At 37.5% G+C, this 22,573-nt stretch overlaps 1 protein-coding gene across 1 annotated transcript in view; it reads left to right on the top strand.

Annotated features, from left to right (window-relative positions):
• The window catches only part of PGM5 (phosphoglucomutase 5), a 66,973-nt gene extending 44,788 nt beyond the window's left edge, over window positions 1-22,185 (top strand). Inside the window, exons 8-11 of the mRNA XM_085312451.1 lie at window positions 5,733-5,868; window positions 6,869-7,052; window positions 11,305-11,439; window positions 20,655-22,185. Coding sequence (XP_085168577.1) covers window positions 5,733-5,868; window positions 6,869-7,052; window positions 11,305-11,439; window positions 20,655-20,744 — 545 coding nt within the window. The 3' untranslated portion in view covers window positions 20,745-22,185. The remainder of the gene's footprint in view (window positions 1-5,732; window positions 5,869-6,868; window positions 7,053-11,304; window positions 11,440-20,654) is intronic.
• Window positions 22,186-22,573: the final 388 nt, after the last annotated feature.

Genomic DNA, 22,573 nt, shown 5'->3' with positions numbered 1-22,573 from the left:
CAACGTGAGGACTGGGTTTTAAATTTCTCAGTGTGTGCAGTTTCTGTATAAATGAATAGCAATGGTGTATAGGGCAATCACGCAACAGCTGTGATGCATAAAGTTTGTTTTTCTCCCTGCCTTAGTTTTCTTACTGTCTGTCAATTGAATGGAGCAATCTGAAAGTATCTCATGTGCCAGGAGGTACATTTGTAAAACACAGGCTGGTTTGGCGATGACCAATACTTTAGTAATTGTTTTACTAACTAAGACATAGTTTTAATAATAAATATTTGTCTTCTTGCAGATTTTTTGATAATGTCCTAAACTGCATGATCCTCACCAGTTTCTTCCAGTATAGGGCATTTGAATTAGCTTTACAGCTTTCCCCTCAATCCTCTCTCTTCAGGGAAATGAAACTTGGCACTACTTTTAACTTTCAGTGTGCAATATTTAAAGAAATATGCCATGTAACTGGTCAGAGCAAGGAACTTTCTGTTCTGTGCAAGAGAAAGGAGTTTTAGAGATCCATATGCTATTGTCAAACTAACCTGACAACATTGGAGAGTGATTGATTGTATATCCAGGTAATCCAGCCCAGCTGGAATTTTCAGATAATAGGGAGCGCTGGTTTTATAACATAGGGGATTTTGCTCTGGTAAATAAAAGCAAATTTTCTGCTATAAAAGGACAAAAGATTCTGAGAACATCCCATAGGGCTATATTTCCCAGACTTGTTTTCTGGCAGCTAATCTTGGAACTCAACCAATGCTTTAAAAACTTCTTCCATTTTTGTAACAGTGTGGGGAGCTTGTCAGATGAGGTTAGAAACCTTCTGGTGCTGTGAGTAATGCCCAGGAGACAGCTCAGAGAAGGGTGTCAGCAGCAACAATTAGTATCTAAATTTCATCAGTAAACTATTAATCAGAATTAAAAGAGCTGTATGGTTGATTTGTCTTCCTTCAATATAAGCCACTTCAGTAATTGCTGCATTTTTCATAAATTTGCATGCTTCAGTTCCAAACTTCCAGATGTCAGTAACACTAGGACCTTCTCCTGAAAGATTATGTGGAAGAAGAACTAGTGGAGAGCATAAAGAGGTTCTACTGCTGAAAGTAATGAAAGACTTCAAAGAGCTGTATGTATCTCTGTTAGAGTAATACAGATCTAAAGTAATACCATTAATTTATTGTATACCTCTAAATCTCCATTTGCCAAAAATATTACAAGGATTCAGATCTCTATAAGATGCACAGTGTGTGCAAACAAAAAAGACTGAGTTTGTATACTTGCTTAAGTGTGATTTTTGTTTTTAAAAAATACATTAGTATGACATGCCAGATAGATAGTGTTGACTAACTTAAGGGAAAACAGTTATATTTTCTGCACACATAAAACCCTTTGAGCTCACTGTCTGTTTCAGGATTACAAGATGTGAGAGATTGCCAGGATACCCTACAGTTTTATAGTATCAGAAAAATGGTAATAGGAATATTTTTCTGTATATTTTCTTTGTTTCCCAGACTACTGATTCTCAAGATTTCAGTTTAAGCTGGTTTAAATTGAGTGCTTATTTATGAATGGGAATATACTATGTCAGTTTTTCCCAGATTGTTTACTCTAAGTGTGGCCATAGCAATTGACTGTTGCAGTAGCAAAAAATAACTTTTGCTACAGTTATATCAAGCAATGTTAGACAGATTGACTTAAAAACAAACTGTCGAAATAGTTCCCATTATTATAATTTCTCCTATCAAAGGTAAATTAAATACAATGGGATAATCAGAAATAAATTTCTTGGCTAAGGCCTCTTCCTGCCTTAGCTCCTTAAAAAGCAACTAGAATTCATTAATGTTTTGGATATCTGAAGGAAAAATATCACTGAGAAATAATGCTGGAGTTGCTGAGAGCCCATAGCAAGGTACAGCCAGTATTAGTTAGGAATACATAGTTGCAAGGCATCTTTTATTGGACCATTTTGCAGGGACCAGTTCTGCCTCAACTGATCCCTGGCTATAGATAATGATAAACCAAAATAGGTGTATTATTAGCTGAACTGAGGTATTGGAAACTAGCTTCATCCCAAACATTTCGAGTGTCTGATCTGGGCAGCAAGAATAAGTAAGAGAGAGAGAGAGTGAGAATGAGCAAAGACACTTGTAGACAAAGATAAAGTAGGTAAGAAACAGAGTTTTGGTAAAGCGTTTTAGTTTGTTAAAAGAAATAAAGTCAATAAGAATAACAACATGCAAATAGTAACCCAGTTGATGGATATGCTGGTGAAACAAAAGGGAGGGAATAAACTCTGATAAATCCCAGTTGTCGATTTTCCTCCTATTAAGAACCAACTCGAACACTTCTTGTGCACCCAGGTTTATTGTTCTTGTATGCCCAAAAGGGTAGCATTTTTAATTAGTGATTTTTGATTCTGGACTTGTTGGATTGCTTCTAGGTTTTTCCATCAAGGCTTTTGCCTCTGGATTGCTTTCTTCCAAAGTTTTCTTTTTCCACAGAAGCAACAATGAGATTGTCGTCCTGAAGGACGTACAAGGACATAGCACATGCCAAAGCTACTAAATGGATCAGAAGAATGGTACATGTATACACTCATCCCTCTTCATGGAGATTTATGAGCTTAAGTTGTGCCAGCACAGGGCTCAGAGCACAACAGAGGTGGCTTGGAGCACAACAGAGGCCATTCCAAAAATTCTTCTGCCAATGTTTCATTGGACCGTTTAGGCTCAATAAAACATACTTGAAGTGTTTGCTAAATCAAAATACATCTCTTCCGTGTTTAACTCAGACCTTTGCACAGCTAACATGATGTATAGACTTTGCTGAATAAATGCTGCACCTTTCACAGTGTGATTTTGATGGTTTGCAGTCTACGGAGTGTTACACAACAGAAGAATAAATCATTATTTACTTTGGAACAGCCAGTTGAGGTGTTTAGCTGTACACCATACCTCCACTTACTGCGAGTATCTGTTCAGATACTTAAGCAACTTAAGTTTCTTAATACCRGCAAACAGAGATGATTTCAAAACTTGCGTAAAACTGAATATTTCAGTGCTCAGGATGAATGTCTAGGGAGATTTAAGAGGAGGAGCCATGTTGGGACAAGCTTGCTGTTGTCAGGGCATTGTGGGCAGCCCCAGCCCTCCTTGTCCCTGCCCACTGCCAGGGCCTCTCCACCGCCCAGCTGAGGCCCCTGTCTCAGCCCAGCCCAGAGCCATCAGTCCCTGCTCTGCGATGCTGCAGTGGTGCCAGCTCCAACCTTGCAGTGGCACTGACCGTGCCCAGCTGTGGGCCTCTGATCCCCACTCTAATCCTGACCTGTGGGCAACCACAAAGCCCAGTCCTGGCCTGTCCTCATCTCCATGGCTGGGGGTCACTGTGTCACCATGTCATGAGGGGCTCAGGCTGCCCTGGCTGTCCCAGTGCTCAGCTCTCTGAGGGCAGCAGGACAGGCCCTGGTGCCACCAGAAGCCACCTCCGATACCAGTCCACATGGTGCCTGGACAGCTTTTCATGCTGCTGCCAGAGAAATGATGGATGCAGGTGGGAAGTAGCAGCTATACACTAGATCTCTCTTGGTGTCAGTGGCAGAAACCTAGTTTTCCTGGTTCTGACACTGGCAAAGTTATCTAGGGAACAGACTTTCTTGGCTATGATAAAATGACCATGACTAGGCTGTCTGACCTGTGAAAGAGCAAAGCTCACTCTCGTATCTGCAGGTCTCATTCTAGATATTTCTGTGGAAGGCATCCTTCAGCTGATCTAACCTGTTATCATAAAGGGAGAGTAGAAAAGGTGAAGAGCTGATTATTTGAAGAGCCGACTTCCTGTCAAGTGGCATTTTGTTTTCCTGTCTTATCTGAAGTTATTGCAAAGCCCTGAGAGTTCGTAAATAACCCTGCCCTTTTTATTCTGATTAGTTGACACTCCATGCTGTGATAGCACCCAGAGACTCTGAAGGGGGAATGCAGGGAGCTGCTGTTGCTGGGAGCTGCTGCTGCTGCAATAGCAGCTCCTAGAGGCCCTGCTTTTACTGTAGGCATTGGACAAAAGTACTGCCTTTATCCCAGGGAGCTTGTGGATTACAGATCAAGGCAGAAAAAAAGTGCGGAATGGAAGTGTTCTTGCCATCATGACAGCTAGTGACATCATGCAAATATGAAGGAGCGTCGTTGTATGTCTCAGTTCCTAAATCCTTCTGCGCTACTTAATGTCCTAGATCTCCTTATTACCAAACTTGTAGACTCTTACTGTTTTCCTTATATGCCATTAATTTTCTGCTGACAATTTTGTGCAGGATTAGCTGCTTCAGCCAGTCAATTTATGTTATGGTAACCTTATCTTTTGCTAGAAGCAAAGCAGCCATTTGGATAGATGACAGTATAGAATTTGCCCACTGTTGTGCAAAGCAGCAAAACTGAAAAGCAGCCTTGCTACCACAGAGTTTTTATTTTGGGGGAAGGAGGATATTTTGTACACGAAGTTTCRAATCCTGCAGGATTTTGCTAAGTGTCTTCTAGTGGCACATGTTGTCCATGTGGCTGCAGTTCATTTAGGAAGCAAAATTTGTGAATTTTCATCTTCACTGTCTACTGAATGTCAGGTTATCTTAGATCTTACTGTGTTAACTCTCAAACATGCAAGTTTTCTTGTGATTATTGGCCAATGTGATTTGGATACAGATTTCCACAAAAATTTGTTCTGAATTATCTCTAAGAAGAGGGTGCTTAATGAGGTGGCCAAGAATCTTTCTATGAAATAGCACTTTGTTAGAAAATACTGATTTTACAGAAACATTTGCTGATTTATATACTCCAGTTTTAACAGGCAGAGCTTCTTAGCTTCAAAGTATGTTACGTGTCTATTGCAGAGCAGCCCATTACTCCAGGTTGGCATTTTGTTTTTGGACATGGGAATTGCAGGTTCAAGTCTGTGCTCTTTTGAAATCACGTTTTAGGCTTGAATGTGTGCCTCCCATATCCAAGAGTGGACTAAAGCCTATAGGTACTCCAGAAACATTCTCAGTCTTCACTGCTGGATCATTTTCTGTTTTCATGGATATAAACCTGGGACAGGATTTAGATGGGAGCATTCAGACATCTTTATCACAGAGAGATACAGAGAAACACAGAAGTATGGGGGGAGGCGAGTATTGTTTTCTAGTTTGTTTTTTTTTTTTTTTTTCCTTTCTCAGAAACATTTTTCAGGCTCTTGATTTTTGTCCTGATGGGAGGTCATGAATGAATGTTCATGGAAATTTTTCACAGAACAGGTAAATTGTTTCTCCTCAGCTTGACAGATGAACATATGTGGAGACAGATAAAGAGATGTTGTTGAACTTGTCCCATATAACTCAGAACATTCTGGTTCATGACCAAGAGCTTGCGTATCTAGCCCAATTTTGGGAAAGACTACCAGATATGTGAAAACACACTATATGTCAATGAGAAGGAATCATGGTTAAAAGTGCTTTCCCACTTCTACCACTTCTATCCAAATAATTGTGCATCTTTTACTTTAAACTTAGCAATATATACTTTTTTTGTATATAGGTGCATCGTCTCTTAAGTTTAGGCTCTGGTTATCAGTGTGGAAGATACAAGAGCTGTGGAAGATAGTATCTTCCTGATTGCCATATCTGATATACGCAGTTAAATGAACAGTTCACCTAAGCCTCTTCACCTTATTTTTTCAATTGCAATACCAAATAACGTGTTTTACTTGTGTCTCTTTAGGGTCTGACCACCTTCGAGAGAAAGATGGACTCTGGGCTGTGCTAGTTTGGCTTTCAATCCTAGCAGCTCGAAAGCAGAGTGTGGAGGAGATTGTCAGAGATCACTGGACAAAATTTGGCCGGCATTACTACTGCAGGTGAGAAACATAAAGGAATGACATAGGAGCTTATGCAGACAGTAAGACAAGTCTTCTGCAACAATGGCTTGATTAGCTGTGCTCAGCTGCTGTGTATTTGGTATGCCACAGCACAAGAACCTGACACGGATTACCTCTGTTCTGCAGGCAATTTTGTCTGATAAGTAAATGACAGCAAAAGTTATTTACTTAATGAAGGAACAGTGTGTTTATTTTCCTTCCAGTACATGAGTTGATCAGTTGATCTTGCTGACATCAAGTGGCAGAAATATGGGATTATTTACATGTGAAATCCATAGGAATAGTTGTTTACATAGTATTGAAACAAAAATCAGTATCAGCAAGATTTACTCATGTGTTTGTTTCTATATGTGCTTCCGTTCGACTACGGATAATTTTAGTGATAACTGGAACTATGCTTACTTTGAACCCAGAAGAAGTTCTTCGAGGATCTAGATATCTACTCATATTTACTAGGGTCTGAAAAGGGAAAATTCTCACAGGAATTTACATGGCACAGATGTTATCTTGGCTTCCGCCTCTCTTTCCTCTCTTTTTCTCTTTCCCTCCCTCAGAATAACTTCATCCAGTGGACGTTATATAATGTCTTTTACGTACAGCTGTTCCTCAGCACTCTTACCTAAGTTTTCTCATTTCTTCTGGCCATTGAGAACTGTATTGACTGTGTCCTTCAGCACAAAAAGCTGCCTGCTTCTATGTTACTTTGGAAACCATGCGTTTTCTACATGGGTTTTGCTGATTCAGAATCAGGTGGCTAGTACAGAACAATGGTGCATGCACATAACTGGCAGGTTGCACAGGACTTAATTCATGTGCTGGTTTAATTTGCAGTGGATATTTCAGTAGCCCACTTCTGGTTTTTGAGGCAGGCAGTAAACCACTAATTGTGAATATATTGAGTTTTGTGAAAACAGATGTTTTCTCAGCAGTAGAGAACCTTCTTGTTTCTACATTTTTTTTTTATATATATATGTGCAAGGTTTGATTACGAAGGTTTGGAACCCAGAACTGCATATTTCATAATGAAAGACCTGGAAGCTTTGATCACTGACAAGTCATTCAGCAATCAGCAGTTTGCTGTGGGTAGCAATCTCTACAGTGTGGAAAGAACAGACAGCTTTGAGTATGTGGATCCTGTGGATGGCACTGTGACCAAAAGACAGGTAGGGATGTGGTGATGGCATAACAAAGCTTTACAACTTTCAAAATGTTTCTTACAACATCATTTCTAACCTTGAGCTGACAAGCCTCATCTTTTTTTTTTAATAGGATGGTGTTTTCTTTGCTGTAGTAGATACCACATTTCCTACTAATGATTAGCTCAAGTTAGATAAGATATCCACCTCTGGTTTAGCTTGCATTTCCTGTGCATAGCTAGAGGCAATCATGTCATGGAAAACGTAAAAAGGCATGGCATCTATGTAGACAGAAATACAGACTCAAGCACAGGGAGCTTTCCCTTTCCCAAATGATGCCAAGTATCATGTAGAAAAGACATGCTTTTGCTGTTTTCTATCTGAAATGTCCACTTGCCACACATTGCAAAAAAGACCATTGTTTCTTGCTTCTGGAGACCCGTTAGGGTTGCGTAATGAAGATCTATTACCTTTGTTGCTGGTAGCATTCAGCGCACATAGGTAGATTGTACAGTATGTGGGCACCTGTGACCTCTCCAGCCCATATGACCAGCTGCCTGTTCCTGTTGGGCTGACTGTAGGCTATCTCAGACCATGGCTCTGTATCTAATATATTGCTGGTAGGCTACATTTTTTTAACTGGTGATATTCCATGGTATTTTACTTCAATAATATTTTGCAAGTCCTAAGCTATTTAGCTGCAAGCTTGCTGCTTAGCCTTGTTCATGTTGATTTATCATGCTAATTTATTATTATTTCTTTAATTAATAAATTGTAAACCAACATTTCCACCAAACCATTGAAAACCAAACTACATAGTAGAATATGTAACTTTTTTTTTTAATGCTTCTTAAATAGTAACAAATCAGTGGGCTTGACAAATCAAGGCTTTTCTCTGTCACATCAACTTCAAAAAGAGTGGGTTAACTATGGGACATAGTTTTGTGTCAGAGTTTCCATACAGCTCGTTAATATCCATTAGCAGGCCTAATYTGACCAAAATAAATATCCACAGATGTTCAGTGTGGGAGCTGTATTAAATCCTTTCATCTACTTCCTTCCTGAAAAGAGAATTCTCAGTTCCCGTAAGATAGTATTATTCTTGTTAGTGACAATAGTGTCCCATCATATTATAACTGAAACTTATTCTTTCCCATGGGCTTTTCAATATATTACTCCTCTTTCTTTCCCCTTTAAGTCATTTTATAAATCCTGCATATAAAATTGTATCTGGGGCAGGTTCATGCATCTTGATAGCTTATTAATAATAAAATAGATAGTATGGGGCATTATATTGGGCTTATATGAGGTGAAAAAATGCAGTCATGTCAAACATAAGTAGGCTGCTTGCAATTTCACCAGCTTGCTTTAATCATGTTGACCAGAAAAGCTCATAAATGTCAAAAAGGAACTCTATGTATGTTAGAACGGATATTCTATAAGAAGTGGAGAAAAACTGCTTGTATTTTTTTACCGAAGATGCAGTGCCATAGCTTATTCTTCAAATAGTACTTCTTCATATTTATTTGATAAGTGGTTTTGGTTTTAAGAAATGTTTTTAATTCATGGTTTTTAGCTTCAAGTTCCAGAAAATGATGGGGGAAAATATAAGAATTTAAGAACTCTCCTTAGTTTCTTTGGTCTTCCTGACTGCAAAGCTTTGTTAGTTCTCAGATCAGTGTGATTTTTCCCAGAGGAGAGTGAGAAGGCAGATTTTTGATTTTGAGCTTTCTGAATAATATGTTCCAAATCTCCAGGTGCAAATATCATGACTCTAAAGTTGACTTTGACAGTCTGGCTTTAAATGCTATTGTTTCCCTAGTATATAATTATTGTTTATAAGGAGTCCATCCACTGTGTCTCTGTAACACCCCTTTCTAGAGCATTTTCAGCTGCATAGCGGGAATGTTATAGACAAATATCAGCTATCATCACCCCTTTGTAAAAATCAGTATTGTCAAGCATTTATCTCTGAGAAATGTAAAATGAAGAAAATAAAGAGCTGGGAAATAGTACAGGGAACTGACTGAATGCTTATCATGTGTGTATATGTATGTTGCATAAGAATCCCAAGTACTATAGACTGTAGCATCAAACAGTCTAGAGAAGTTCTAGTTCATTGGAGCATTTTGACATAATACAGTAGAATGAAAGGAAATGTTTATAAATACTTTTACTTCTGAAGACTATGATTTAATGAGTGGTAAGATTGCAGAATCCAGTGTGCTAGGCCAACTGTTTGTCACTGTTATCATTGACAGATAAATATGGAGTATAGGGAAGAGCGTTCAAGTATTGCTAATCATGTTATTGTGGGGGTTGCTAGAGATAGCAGAAATATGTAAAATGCCACTTTAAGCATTGGAAAGAAGGATATGCACATGCTTTGGTGTTTATGGTGCTTTGTATTCATTTTGTGCAAATATGTTAGGCCCCCTTCCTTCCCTCTTAAAACTGATTCATATTAATGTTGCATACTTTGAATTATGGATTCTAGGTCTGACAACCATTCAAAACAAACCATGCCTAAAATTGCAAAAATCCTTGATTTATCTTCTTTTTCTTCACTGTCATAAAGTTAAGAGTAATTGGTCATCACAGAGAGACAATCCATTGCTCAGAATATCAGACCATAACATACTGACTGTATACTTTCAAAAGTCTGTGAGGAAATCTCAATTCCTTTGAAATCAACAGCGAAACTCTCACCAACATCACATGAGCCAAGGTTTTATCTTGGAACTCAAACAGTTGGCTCAGTAGCAAGTATCTGAAAGAGAAATCTTCTCTAAATCTCAGATTTCTCAGTGTAAACTATTTCTGTTTGTCGCATATGCTGTATATATTGAGAATACTAGATGAATTAACGTTCCACTGAAATTGCACTGAAATAATGTTAAAACTTCAACTGCATTGAAATAATGTTAAAAATCAATATATATTGCTATACTAGCAGCTAAAAAGGTTCATGGAATCACTAAATTTAGAGATGGACAGTATCTCCCGGGTCATGTAATACAATCTCTTATCCATATGGGATATTTTTCTGTTGTGCATTTTCTAGTGTTAGTGGTCAATATCAATCAAACAATTCTTTATATGGTGGTAAAAATGTTTTAGTATATACCTGAGAAATAAGTGTTTTTGCTAATATTATATGCTAATAATAATTTTAGCATGTTTGAGCACTATGTTGCTAACATCAGTATCTTCCTAGGCAGTTGCTGATAGAAAAGGAAGAATAAAACGCTTTTCTCTTTTAATTCTCTTTCATCATTTTTGAATGGCTTACTGCCCCTCAGACAAAAGAAGCAATTGTCTCTGCTCATGCACTAGGCACTTACCAGCAGCCAGACTTAACAAGGAAATAAAGTTTAGTGGTATGGCGGAGGTGGCACTTAGCCTACTTGGAACATTTACAGAATGGGAACTAGATAATATGTGAATGTAGAATTGGAAGAGTATTAAAACTCTGCAGCTGTAGAATTTAGTCCTTTGGCTAAGAGCAAGTTCATTGGTCTGACCTCCTTGCCTGCTTTATATCCTTCATTTATAAACAGTCGATTGGCTCTGGATCCAAATATGTGATCTGTGGAAGAATGTGTATGTATATCAAGTAGAAAAAGGGGTAAAGGAAAAGAAAAAAAGGTGATTAAGGAGCAGAGAGCACATTCATGGCGAATTAAAAATAAATCCTTTTTATTCTACACATAGCTTAAATTGCTGTAGATTACTGTACTTTAAATGAACACTGTAAGTTAAGTTTCCTGAGTTGTGCTACAGACCTTTTTTGAAATCTTTGAACTAGATCTTGATGCATAGTCCTGGAGGAGAAGGAACTAGTGCTGTGCCTCGTGTTCACTACTGACAAGTTTTGTGATCCTGGGATTCTGTAGCAATTTCTCAGATCACTGATACTCACTGATCTTGTAGCTGTTTCTCAGGCTATTGATTTTGTGCTGTGCTACTGAGATTTCTCAGAGATTTCARTGAAATCTCAGAGAAACAGAACAAGAACAAAGCAACTAGAGCAAAAAAAAAGAAAATACCTGTAAAAATGTTAATTTTACAAGGAGTGGAAAGGAAAACATGAGATTATTTCTAGTCTTCAGAAGGAAAATAAGAGTCGTAAGTTGCACTAAGTCACAAGAAGAACAGAATCCAGATCACTCTTTCTTTCACTTTTTATTTTGTTTTTATTTTAAAGCAGTGAACTGTGTTTTGTAAAGGTGTTACTACCTTATGTATATGCTACTCTTTTTTTCTTTTCCTCCCATAGGGGCTGCGGATTGTTTTTTCAGATGCTTCCAGGCTCATCTTCAGGATGAGTGCTTCTAGCCACGTGCGAGCCACTCTCCGGATCTATGCAGAGAGTTACGAAAAGGATCCTAGCCAACATGACAAGGAACCACAGGTAATGAAATAACATTGTAGTAAGACCTGCAAAAATATACACTTCGTACTTGCTGTGAAGTCTAGGCTCTCCAGCAGACACCCACAGAGGCATTAAGTACACTATTGCATGTTTTCTTACTGAGTGCTGAAGGCAGATTATATTGAGCATTGTGCCAGAACTGCTAAACATGCACAGGAAACATCAATAGACCTTAGTTTGGATTACAAAAGCTTATTCTTTATCCTCTAAAAAGACAATGGGAAACTGAAGTGCTTACAGTAGTTATAATGATGCAGATTCAAACTGTAGGACATTTTGGAAATACGCGTATAGGATCTTCAAACCAGTGAGGACCACCAAGCAGAGGGCCAAAGGGTGAAGAGAAAAGCAGTGCTGTGGATGTATTCATGCTTTAATCCAGGTGGCTGTGAAAAATGGCTCACACACAGAAAGCTCATTTTTTATTAAAAAACAAAAATGTTATTGGTTAAAGTGGAATGCCAGGATGACTGTGAGTCTCCAACACCAAGCATTGCCTGAACTTTGAATAATTCTTTTGCTTTACTCAAGTCTTTTAATGCTATCTTTTCATAGCACGGAATTTCTTAAATTCACAGTCATGGGAGTCCTAAGCAAATTAGGACCTTAAGATGTATTGCCACTTGGCCTGATTGTTAGCTTAAGTATGCTGTCATTCACTGTCTGCAGGATCAAACGTAGGAGTCTTTCAATCTGAAATGTTTTACAGATCTAGTTTAGAGTATGATCACATAAATAGTTGCATTACCGTATCTGAGGGGCTGGTAACATCTGGAGATGGGCTGGATAATGAACAAGCATGTGTGGTTGGGAGGATGAAAATAAAACTATTTTAACCCAATTTATTAAATCATAAAACACAGGGCTGTAGATGTAAGCTCCAACTCAGGAAGTCCATAGCAATGGATTGCTGGATGCTTGCAGTGTGCTGGGGAAGTGTTGCACAGTCGTCCTGTTCTTGTATTCTTTCCCTAAGCAGCTACTGTGCCACACTGAGACAGGATACCAGGCTAGCTTGACCCATGAGACTAGCAATCATGCTTCAGGCACCTTTAGTGCAGTTCCAGGGTTTGTGGAGAGGGGAGTGCTTCTGTGTTCTGCTGCTCAGCATTTTGTCTACTTTTCCTCTTTTCACTCTGTTCAAAACCATTGAGTGCATTGTGTTAGCCTGAGGCTTGTAGGGCCAGACGTGCGTTGCTTCATATTTGCTATCCATAGCTCCTCTGTGGTGAAGTTCATCTTCCAGACTCAGGAGCACTAATCCAACTGTGACAGGGTGTCTGGCTTGTTCCTAGTGGTCCCTTCTGCTTCTGTCCCCTCCAACTTGCTCCTATGATAATCTTCATTCAGTGCTTCAGAGCAGTAATTAATGTACTCAGTTCTGCCCTAGCTACATCTATATGACTCCCAGACACTTGGGGTGTCAGGATGCTTTCTTTGCAGAAGAAGCTGAAGGGTAATTTTATTACTTCCTCCAAGGGTACTGTCAGAGCAAACTCATGACTTTCTGAAAAACTGCTGGGGGAGACATCCACCCCCTCTGCTTTTAACTGCTGGAATGGAGAAAAAGAAATTTCTTCACACCTCGGATCAGTAGACTGTTCTCTGCATTTTATTTTTTCTAAGTGAGTAAATAGGTAGCACACTTCCTCTGCAATTTCAATGGCTACATATTTTCTTTAATCAGAAGAAACACTCACCCTTGTTTACTGTGTTTACAAGCAATTTTACTAAGCCTGTGAATATAGACTTACTAAGGCAGAACCCACAGTTCTAATATATGTTTGCATAATATCTAACACAATGGGATGTTAAGGGCTTAGATACCTCAGTGATAAGTGATCAGAGTGTGAGTTTTAGTCTTTCAGAAGCCATGTGATTTTTTATTTTTTGCTAATTTTTGCAAGTGCTGCAATCTGAGTTATAGATCAATATTACAAAAACATAACTAATTTTCAAGCAGATTATCTGGGGGTCACTGAGTTAAGGTGACCCAAGGATTCCTACCCTAAGACATATGGCTTCCACAGCCTAAGCAAAATAGAGATTACTTGGAAGGGAGGCATTTGCAGAAATCTGAGAATTATCTCATATTCATAACTCTTTCCTAAAATGAGTAAGGTGGAGATCAAGTTTCAGTATGTCAGTTCCAAAACTTGAACAATTCATAGTATAAATTGTATTTTCACTCCTTAGATTTTTGCCATTCAGATTTTTTCCACTAGAAGCACTATCACAACATGAGATAAAACAGAAGACAACTCATGATGTTTCATGAAAGAAGAACAAGATAAACATTTGGCTTATAGTAAAATAAACAAAAAAATCTGTAGTTTGAAGTCTCATGCAACTGTGTGATCATGACTGGAATACAAAAGCAAAATATCTGAAATATAAATGTTGTGAAATGCATTTGAGCCCTAGGTGCATGTTTGACGCTGTTTTTTTTATCAGATTCTTGTAGTAAACTTAGCAAATTTCTTTTTTGTCATTAAACAATTGTGTGCCAATCGTGTAAAAGTGCTCCCATTTCTCCAGAAGTTTTGCAAATCCCACTCCCTGAAGTATGGWATATTCACTTTATTTATTATGTCTTGAAGTAACAGTTTGCCTGCTCAATAACTCTTTAAATAGGATACACACAATGTATCCTATTCAATGTATCCACAAGGTTTCTTGCTAAAGACTTCAGTCTTTAGCAAGAAAAAAGAACCATTTTAAGCAATTTTAGTGTTCCTRTGCGTCTAAGTTATCACAGGATTTGGATGGCTATTGCTAACAGATTGATAAATGTGTTTTGACCAAGAAAGAACACTGCTGCAACCCCATGCACACTTGCGAGTCAGATTTTGTTATAGCACAAACTGCTTACCATCTGCAGCCAGACTGAGTCCAAACGCAGTTTAAATATGGGTCTTTGCCTATATAGGCAAGCACAGACCAAATCAAAGTAAGTCTTTGGAGGAGACAGACTAACAGTTCATTTCTACTCTGGAAACATATGAGAGGTTTATGGTAGACTTAGAGTAATGTGATGTATGACACAAAAATTATGGTCTGAACATGCTTCCAGCCTAATTGGTCCCAAGAAAAAACAGAAGATTGTTTTCACAAAATGATTTACTATCCAAAGCTGTATGAAATTAAGTATCAATGAGTAAAACGTATACTTACAGTATTCATCTAGTTGAGCTTTGACCATTTAATTACAAATGAGAAAGTGTGTCTTATGATGGAATCCTTTTTGTAATAGTGAATTGTTCTACATTATTTTTTATAATATATRCAATATGAGAAAAGAGACACTGGCACAGTTTAGGTTTGTGTGTCTTTTAAAGAAATATACAGTCAACGTACTTGAAACTTGCAGCTGTTCTAAGTGAGTTTTCAAGATATGAAGAGGTTGGATTGAAAGAACAGAGGTTATCTCTACAAAAAATGGGAGGGAAAATGCCTGTGCTGCTCTGCAGTCGCATTTCATCTCTGTTTTGAGCAGATTAGCTAGAAGGATGCACACCAAGTCCATAACAAGGTCTAGTGGCCTCACCAGCAAACCGGTCCACGTCCATGAGCAGCAAGCATAGAGCAGCTTCACAGTGGGTTGGGAGACAGGCACCAAGAGAGCTGCAGTGCAGACAGTGCCCTCACTGACCAGGGCACGGTCCCATGGCATCTGCCTGAGCCAACAGACCACAGTGCTGGTAACAAGGTCCATCAGAGTCCCTGACGATGCAAGCAGGTGGTCAGGTCCGGAGTCCCTCCAGGAGCGGCTGCAGGCAGAGCCTGGGAGACAAGTGGAAGTGTAAAGCATATTCTTTATATACCTTGCACAAAGTTCTTAAGTTTAGGGTAAATGACAATTTTTTTTGAGTGTAGTTGACCTTTGTAATTAGACAGWTGACTGCACGTAACTTTTGCATTGCTGCACCTACCTGGGACAGCCAGTCAGGAATAGTTCCATTTCTTCCATGCTTTTTATAACATAAACCAAGACATAAAATTATTTTTCGCTTGTTTGCTTAAGTGAACATTTGGTTACTTCTGCTCTCTAAACTACCTTCCTCTAGTACTTTTTTTTTTCATTATTTATATGGACATTTGAAGAAAAATGCCTTGCATCACTCCATGTTTCTGCCCAGTCATAATTCTAAGTGATACTAAAGACAAAGGGCAAAAATACCTTGAGACATCTTGTTGCCCATTACAAGCAAGACATCTTTCTGTCTTGGTAGAGAGCTCGTTTTCATGAGAAATTATGGAGCCAGTTTGTAGAATCATTATGGTTAGCTAGTTTTACTGTGTCCATATCAGCATCCAGATTTTTTTTTCCTTTCAGATCAAGCCTTTTCCAAATTAATTAGCCAATTATTCAGCAGTTTTCAAGCTTTTCTAGTTTGTTTCTCTTCTCCTTTGACAAAGAATTTGATGGTGAATCTTCTACAGATAAGTAGGAATCTAAAATACACCTTAGATATGCATGCTGGCAGTCCTAAAAGACTGGTATATCATAATGACACTTCATGAAATTCATGTAAATTGACACTATTGCTAAGAAAACATACACATATTTACTAAAAACAATGTTTTACCACTGGGAGTGCTAGCTGTAGGCCCCACTTCAGTTCAATACCCGAAAGCAATCCTGACATATTTTAAAGTACTGTAGCTTTTAACTTTGGCTCCAGGGGAGCATTCATACAACTGAGCAGTGAGACCAGTATGAGGCTCTCCTCATACTTTTCTGTGCATCAATACTATACAGCTCTGCACAGGTCTTAAAGGAACAGCTGATTTGCAGGCCTCCTTGCCTTTAAGTGTGTACTTTCTTTTAGAAATACTAGCAATTCAATAACCACATTCTTATAACTAGATAGAAACAGAAGAACTAGAACTAGAGAGAAGTAAAGATAAAAAGAGCCTTTTGTTCCAATTTATGTGTAGACCAAATAAAATGGGCTGATTGATAAACAGTAATTATTAATGGATGTAAGTGCCACCAAAATCCTACTGTGTGATAGATAGTACTAAAATTAGTAGTACTTCCCATGCAGTTTAAATTAAACAGAGCCAATTGCTTGATCAGCAACAAAAAAGAAAAGACCAAGCAATAAATGACTAGTGAAATGTGACAACAATTAGAAGTCCAAGGTCATAAATAAATGGAGTAGCAGTGTTTCCTGGCTGTTGAATGATCAGTTGAAGGAAATTGGAAGACGCAGCTCCATGCCTGGCTAGATGATACAGATTGGTTATTTTCTTTTCTGTGACTAGTTTAGTACTTCTATAATTTGAAATCAATAGGAGTAAAAATCRGTAGTGATGAAGAAAGATATGCACCATCTGTGCAAAGAAAATTTGTAAGCATTTAAAAATTGCATAATTTATAGTGCTGATGCAACCTAGTTCTGAGCAGGCTGAAATAAAGTCTTTAACACAATGTCCAAGCCTTTTTTTAAACTGGAATGCTCCTCTTAGAGAGGGAAAACATACTCTGTGTATTACTGAAAATGTGGCTTTGTAGTTAACTTAGAAGAGTTTAGGAAAGAAGCAACTTCTTTAGATTTTACCAGGCAAATAGGCACCCATATAGCAATTTCAGCAAGTTTATTTCTTTATAATTCAATGGAAATAAGCCAGCTTTTATCTAAGCCTTATACTGGCACATTCCTTTTTCTAAATTTTATCGAGTTATTATTGTGCTAAATTTAACACAGATGGAAAAGCTAGAGATTAGTGGAATGGGCATGAAGTACCAGAATAAGAGTTTATTGACCTTTACATTCATTTATAGATCTCCTAATTGTTCCCTAGATACAGATCACAACAGATGTCTAATATCTCCTTGTCCTTTACRTAGCTACCTGGGTGTATCATTGAACTTGGAAGATTTGAACAGGCCATTCAGTATATACAAAGACCAAAAAAGAAATGACTCATTATGCAGAATTGTTTTGAATTGTTTCAGCAATCGAAAAACATTTCCTTAAAAACATTATTTGCTGCTTTTGCAGTGTTAGTGCCATGGAAACACTGCAGTAAATAAATCAGACTGTTCTGAATATGGATTAATCAGCTCTATTTACAGTACATTATTATTCATTACTTAAATTGCAATAGCAATGAAGAGATGCTGTGATAGTCCTAAACAGTCTGTAGCAGTTAGTCTCTAAATGGGACACAGTGGATCACAAATGCTATAAATTGCTTTTCCCAAAGGTAAAATTGACCTAGATGCTAGTTAACTGCAGAATCATTGGATTAGTAGCAGCCAAACATAGATTCTGTGGCAGGAGTTGTTTTTTRTTTGTGTTTTTTTTCCTAAGAGGCACTCTGTTAAAAAAAATCATTGGAGTAAAAAAGTATCCTAATCACCAAAGGACTGAGTTTCCAAAACATTATTCCAGCAGCAAGTAGCAGAGGAAAAAAACAAACCGGTTTCTGAAGTGGAGCTTGGTCAGTATGTGAAAGGGGTTATATTTTAATATGTTTCTGTGAAGTGATAGTTTATGATATTTGTGTCAGAACTKAATCAAGTTTTGATGAAAATTGTCAAGTTGTAAGTGAAACAACCACTTTCACATGGTAGATTTTTCAGAAGGTTTTCCTTGACATGCAGATGTTATTCATCCACCTAGGCTGAGAARAAGACCTGTCTAAAGCCAAATCCCAGTCACCTCCTGAACTTTTAACCCACAATCAGGTACATTGGAGACCTGAGCCTTTGGTGAACATGGCTGCCTCATGGGGCAGATCTTGTCTGTGAACATGGCTAGTTGGGTGGAATTTTYTTGCAAGGTCACAGAGAGGAAAAAGGCTACACAAGCCAGGAGGGAATGAATGATATTCCTCTCACAGCTCCAGTACAGAGTATTCCCAAGCAAAGGGCTTTTGATACTTGCCATGTGTTACGGTATCTCCATGTCTGATGTATTTCCTAGTATGAATGATCATACTTAGACTGAGATATAACTTCTACAGCTTAGTTATAGCCTTTAGAGGCTGTAATTTCTCCATGTTCTTATGAAAGTAAAATTCCAGTTAAAGAAAATGATTTTGCTAATTTACAGTACCCTTAAATATTATCTAAAGGATAATATGCCACATCTCCCAAATAGTTTCCAAAGGTTAAATATATTATTAAATGCACAGAGTGATTGCAATTGCCATTCTAAGTTGATGTGCCATTAGTAAAGTTGTATGATTTATTAAGYAGAAAGAAGCATTTGAAGAATATGTTTAATTCTATTAAAATCTCGCTAAGATTCAGAAGTCTTTCTAGAATCATATTAAGTGTAAATGATCACCAACTATGGTTTCTCTTTCTCAACTGAAATTTAAGTGGTACACTGAAGAGATTCCTTGTTATTCTGCTCTACTCTTGTCACCTTATCACTTCAAAGAGAAAAGGAGAATATGTGCAGTTTTATTGATTCTTTTAGTTTTTTTTTACATCTGTAAGATGAGAAGTATAGTTAAACTGAAGTGTGACAGGACATAAATAAAGATAGGACTTTCTGTGTTTAAAAGTGTGTTTATAAGAAGTATAAAAAGGAGACAAGAGTATTTTAATGATGCTTGGAACCACTTGGCAAAACAAAAGCCTCTGAAATATTTAGGTAAAGAGTTGTGGCATAAACCTGACTAATCTGATTTTGGTTCTTGTTCAAAGCATTGAGCAGGGTTTTTTTTGTTTTATTGTTTCCACTTCAGTGTGCTTTTGTTGCTTAAGAACGCAGTGTCAAGTAAAGCTGGTTTGGTAGGGTTGCTTATTGAGTTTTCCTATACTTTTTAAATCAATCAGAGAAGAGAATTCTTAGAGAGTCCCAGAGGGAGCTGAGATGCTTTGGTCTTCTGCAGTTTTCCTTAATCCATCATGTTGGAGGAATGGAATGATATGATCCAGACCTTATAAATTGGCCCATTTTATTACCTACTTCTGCAGGATTTTCCCCAAAATGTTTATATTTTTGCTTCCTGTACTCTCCACTAAGCATGTTTGACTTTAATGGACTTGTATTGTGTTTCAGCTATTATTCAATAGATACAGGTCTACAAATATGGAGCTTTTTGAATAGCAACACATCAAAGTATTCACACTTGTGCATAACCAAGCTTGATCATAAACTTGCTTGACACCAGTGATACAGCACAAACTGAATGGTGTTATTTCATTGCTCTGTTTGTACAGTTAGTTTGTCTGCTCACTATTTTTATTAAACCACTCAACTATTTGTATAGATAAACCACACACTTCAGTATGTCAGAAACTGTTAAATGCAGAAACAGATTCAAAGTATTGACTATATCAAGATTATGACAATATACCTGTAAATTTAAGTTTTTCAGAATTACCAATTTTATTGTGTTTTATTTTCAAAATGGATAGAAAGGCATATAAACCAGAATGTAGTTCATCTGAGAGAAAAGAAAAAATATTGAAAGTCAGAAAATTATGTTACTAGTTTGGTAGTCAAATATATGATTCTCTGAAAAAAAAAGCTTTCTGCGCGAAACTCTGCTCTGCCAGTTTATTTTTGCATATCATATAACTAATTGAGAGAAAATGCAGTTACTACTTGAAAAAAAATTATGATTTATTTGGTCTTCATGTGGTACTACTGTAGCTATTATGTGCATTCACCCATCTAGGCAGTATTTCATATATATAGGTCATTCACTAAGGTTCGTACCCTGAAACTTGAGAGTGTGGACATTATCCCATCTAACACAATTTCAGGTGCTCAAACACCTTTTTGTGATTTGTACTAAGATACTTATCACAGTCCTTTCTGACCCTAAGCTCCACAGATTAAGTTTGCATAGTAAGAAAATCTCATCTTCAGGTGTTCTACTCATCAGAACAGAAATAGCAGATTTCACAAGATCACCACAATTCCTGTTACATTGTCACATTATCATTACATTTTCTGGTTCTCTTTATGCATAATTAGATTATACTCTCTAACATTTCACAAGATATACTAAGCATATTACTCGCTTATATTAACTGTAATGATTTAAACATATTATTTAAAACATATTTAAAACAACACACAATATAACAATGTTAGGCTTATTTTTATTATTTAATAAATTGTTATTAATTTATGATTCTACGGTTAAGAAGGGGAATTTATATGTATACCGTGTTCGTTAATTTTTCTTCCTTATGTAATTCATTATATCTTCTCTAGGCTGTGCTGAGTCCTCTTATAGCAATTGCACTGAAAATATCTCAGATCCATGAGAGGACAGGGCGAAAGGGACCCACTGTCATCACCTGAAGCCACAAAGGATCGTTCAACCAGGGCCAAAAGAGGAACAGCAAGGAAGAGACAGGACCTTGCTGAAACATGTTAGCTGTTTGTGCCTTGTATGATTTTAAAAGTTTTCTTGGGGATATAGGGAGGGTGGGAAGAAATATTCAATATAATATTGAGCATACTCAGTTGCATTGATCTCCAGAGACAGTAGTGCATTGACTTCTGTGTTATACCTGCAATAACTTCTTTTCAGATAACAAAGTAGCCAAAGAAAAAGGCCTTAACTCTCAAGTGTTGTCAAGAGCATGCTAGAAAGGATGAACTACTTGTTTTTGAATTCTATGATAAATGTTGGGGAATTTTCAATTAGGAAGGGAGAGAGAAGGGTTGCAAAGCAAAGACATCTTTGGTGAATATTTTTGGGGATTCTTGTCACCTCCTTGTTGGTTTACAAAGACATGTACAAAGTATGTCTGGGGCCTAAGGGCTGTGTCCTAAGCTTTTTCAAGGGTGTATTTCCTAATCTGACACCACTCTTCTGTCTACACCTTTGCTCACAGAGACACGCTGGCAGCAGTGTTGAGTACACACTTGCACTTGCTCCCAAATAAAAGGGTTATTCCCTTGTTTTTTTAACCCTGCTTTGAAAGCATATCAATATGTGACCTGTGCCTTTAAATTTTCCTGATTTTAACTCTTTTTTTCCTCTAAAGTGAGGCAGTTGTGCTGTAGAAGCTGAATGTGTCCCTATAGCAATATGTTGGGTGTGGAACTTCAGCTGTCTTTTGCAATATTACTCATGTCAGCAGATCCTATCAGTGCTTACTGTGCTTGAAAGGTAACCACTGCAAGTTCAGTAATTTTTCATAGAAGAATTATAGTGGAAGTTGTTTAAATCTTTGRAATACTCAAGTTCCACTTACCACAAATGAGTGTATAGCGAAGGCAGAATGAAAATGAACACTAATGAATTGTTCACCAGCTGAACTCAGCTTCTCTTAGATTCTTTGTAACAATGAATCATAGAACAAAAGGTTGGGGAGTGCAAAGGGAGGATACAGAGGGTATGGACACCAGTGTTTTTCCGTTTGTGAAATGATACTGCAGTTCTAGCTACAGTACTTCGCTCTGAACAAGAACACAAACACTATATGCATGTGACTTGTTTGAAAGTTTTGCTTCCTTGGGAACAGTGTGGTCACTTGTTGTATCATTTGTCAAGGTTGCTTTGTGCAACTTGCCTCATTGCAGTGTGTTTCAATTCATTACAGTTGCTGAATTATTAGTGCAATTTAGATGATATTGCAGTGAAGGAAATTGTTTTCATTTCTTTCAACACTTCTGTCAAATTGCTCTGATATTTAGTACATAATAAAGTGGAATGCCATATTTCTGTCTTACTACGTAATTGCTGCAAGACACTGCACTTTCAAGCATCCTAATAAAACTGCCTTTAATACAATTACATTATTTACTTAATTGACCCTAAACAGATGAGACACTAACGCTTTCACATTGTATTTCACTTTAAGTTTTCTCATATGGCAAAAGAGTGTTTATGTTTTCAGTGCTTTTTATATAGATTTTTGGAGAAGACCTCCACTTTCTCACACAATTTAGATATCTACTTCTGAATTTTAGACTACTYATCTTTACAAAAAGCTTGTTTATCTAGAAATAATAATCTTTTATTTTTCCTGTAGATCACATTCCTCTAGGTATAGGATAATAAGCTCTTAGCTGTAGGGGATGACACATAGTCAAGCATAAACTTGTACTGAATTATAACCCTTTAGYTCAAATTACTGCCCTGCATGAATAAACATTCTGAAATGAGCAGTCCAAGGATT

The sequence above is a fragment of the Rhea americana genome, unplaced genomic scaffold (assembly GCF_003343005.1).
Source record: "Rhea americana isolate MKP2758 unplaced genomic scaffold, rheAme1 scaffold_365, whole genome shotgun sequence".
In the NCBI taxonomy this organism is placed as follows: domain Eukaryota; kingdom Metazoa; phylum Chordata; class Aves; order Rheiformes; family Rheidae; genus Rhea; species Rhea americana.
The sequence above is the reverse complement of the archived record's forward strand: the minus strand, read 5'-3'. Positions and strand labels throughout refer to the sequence as shown.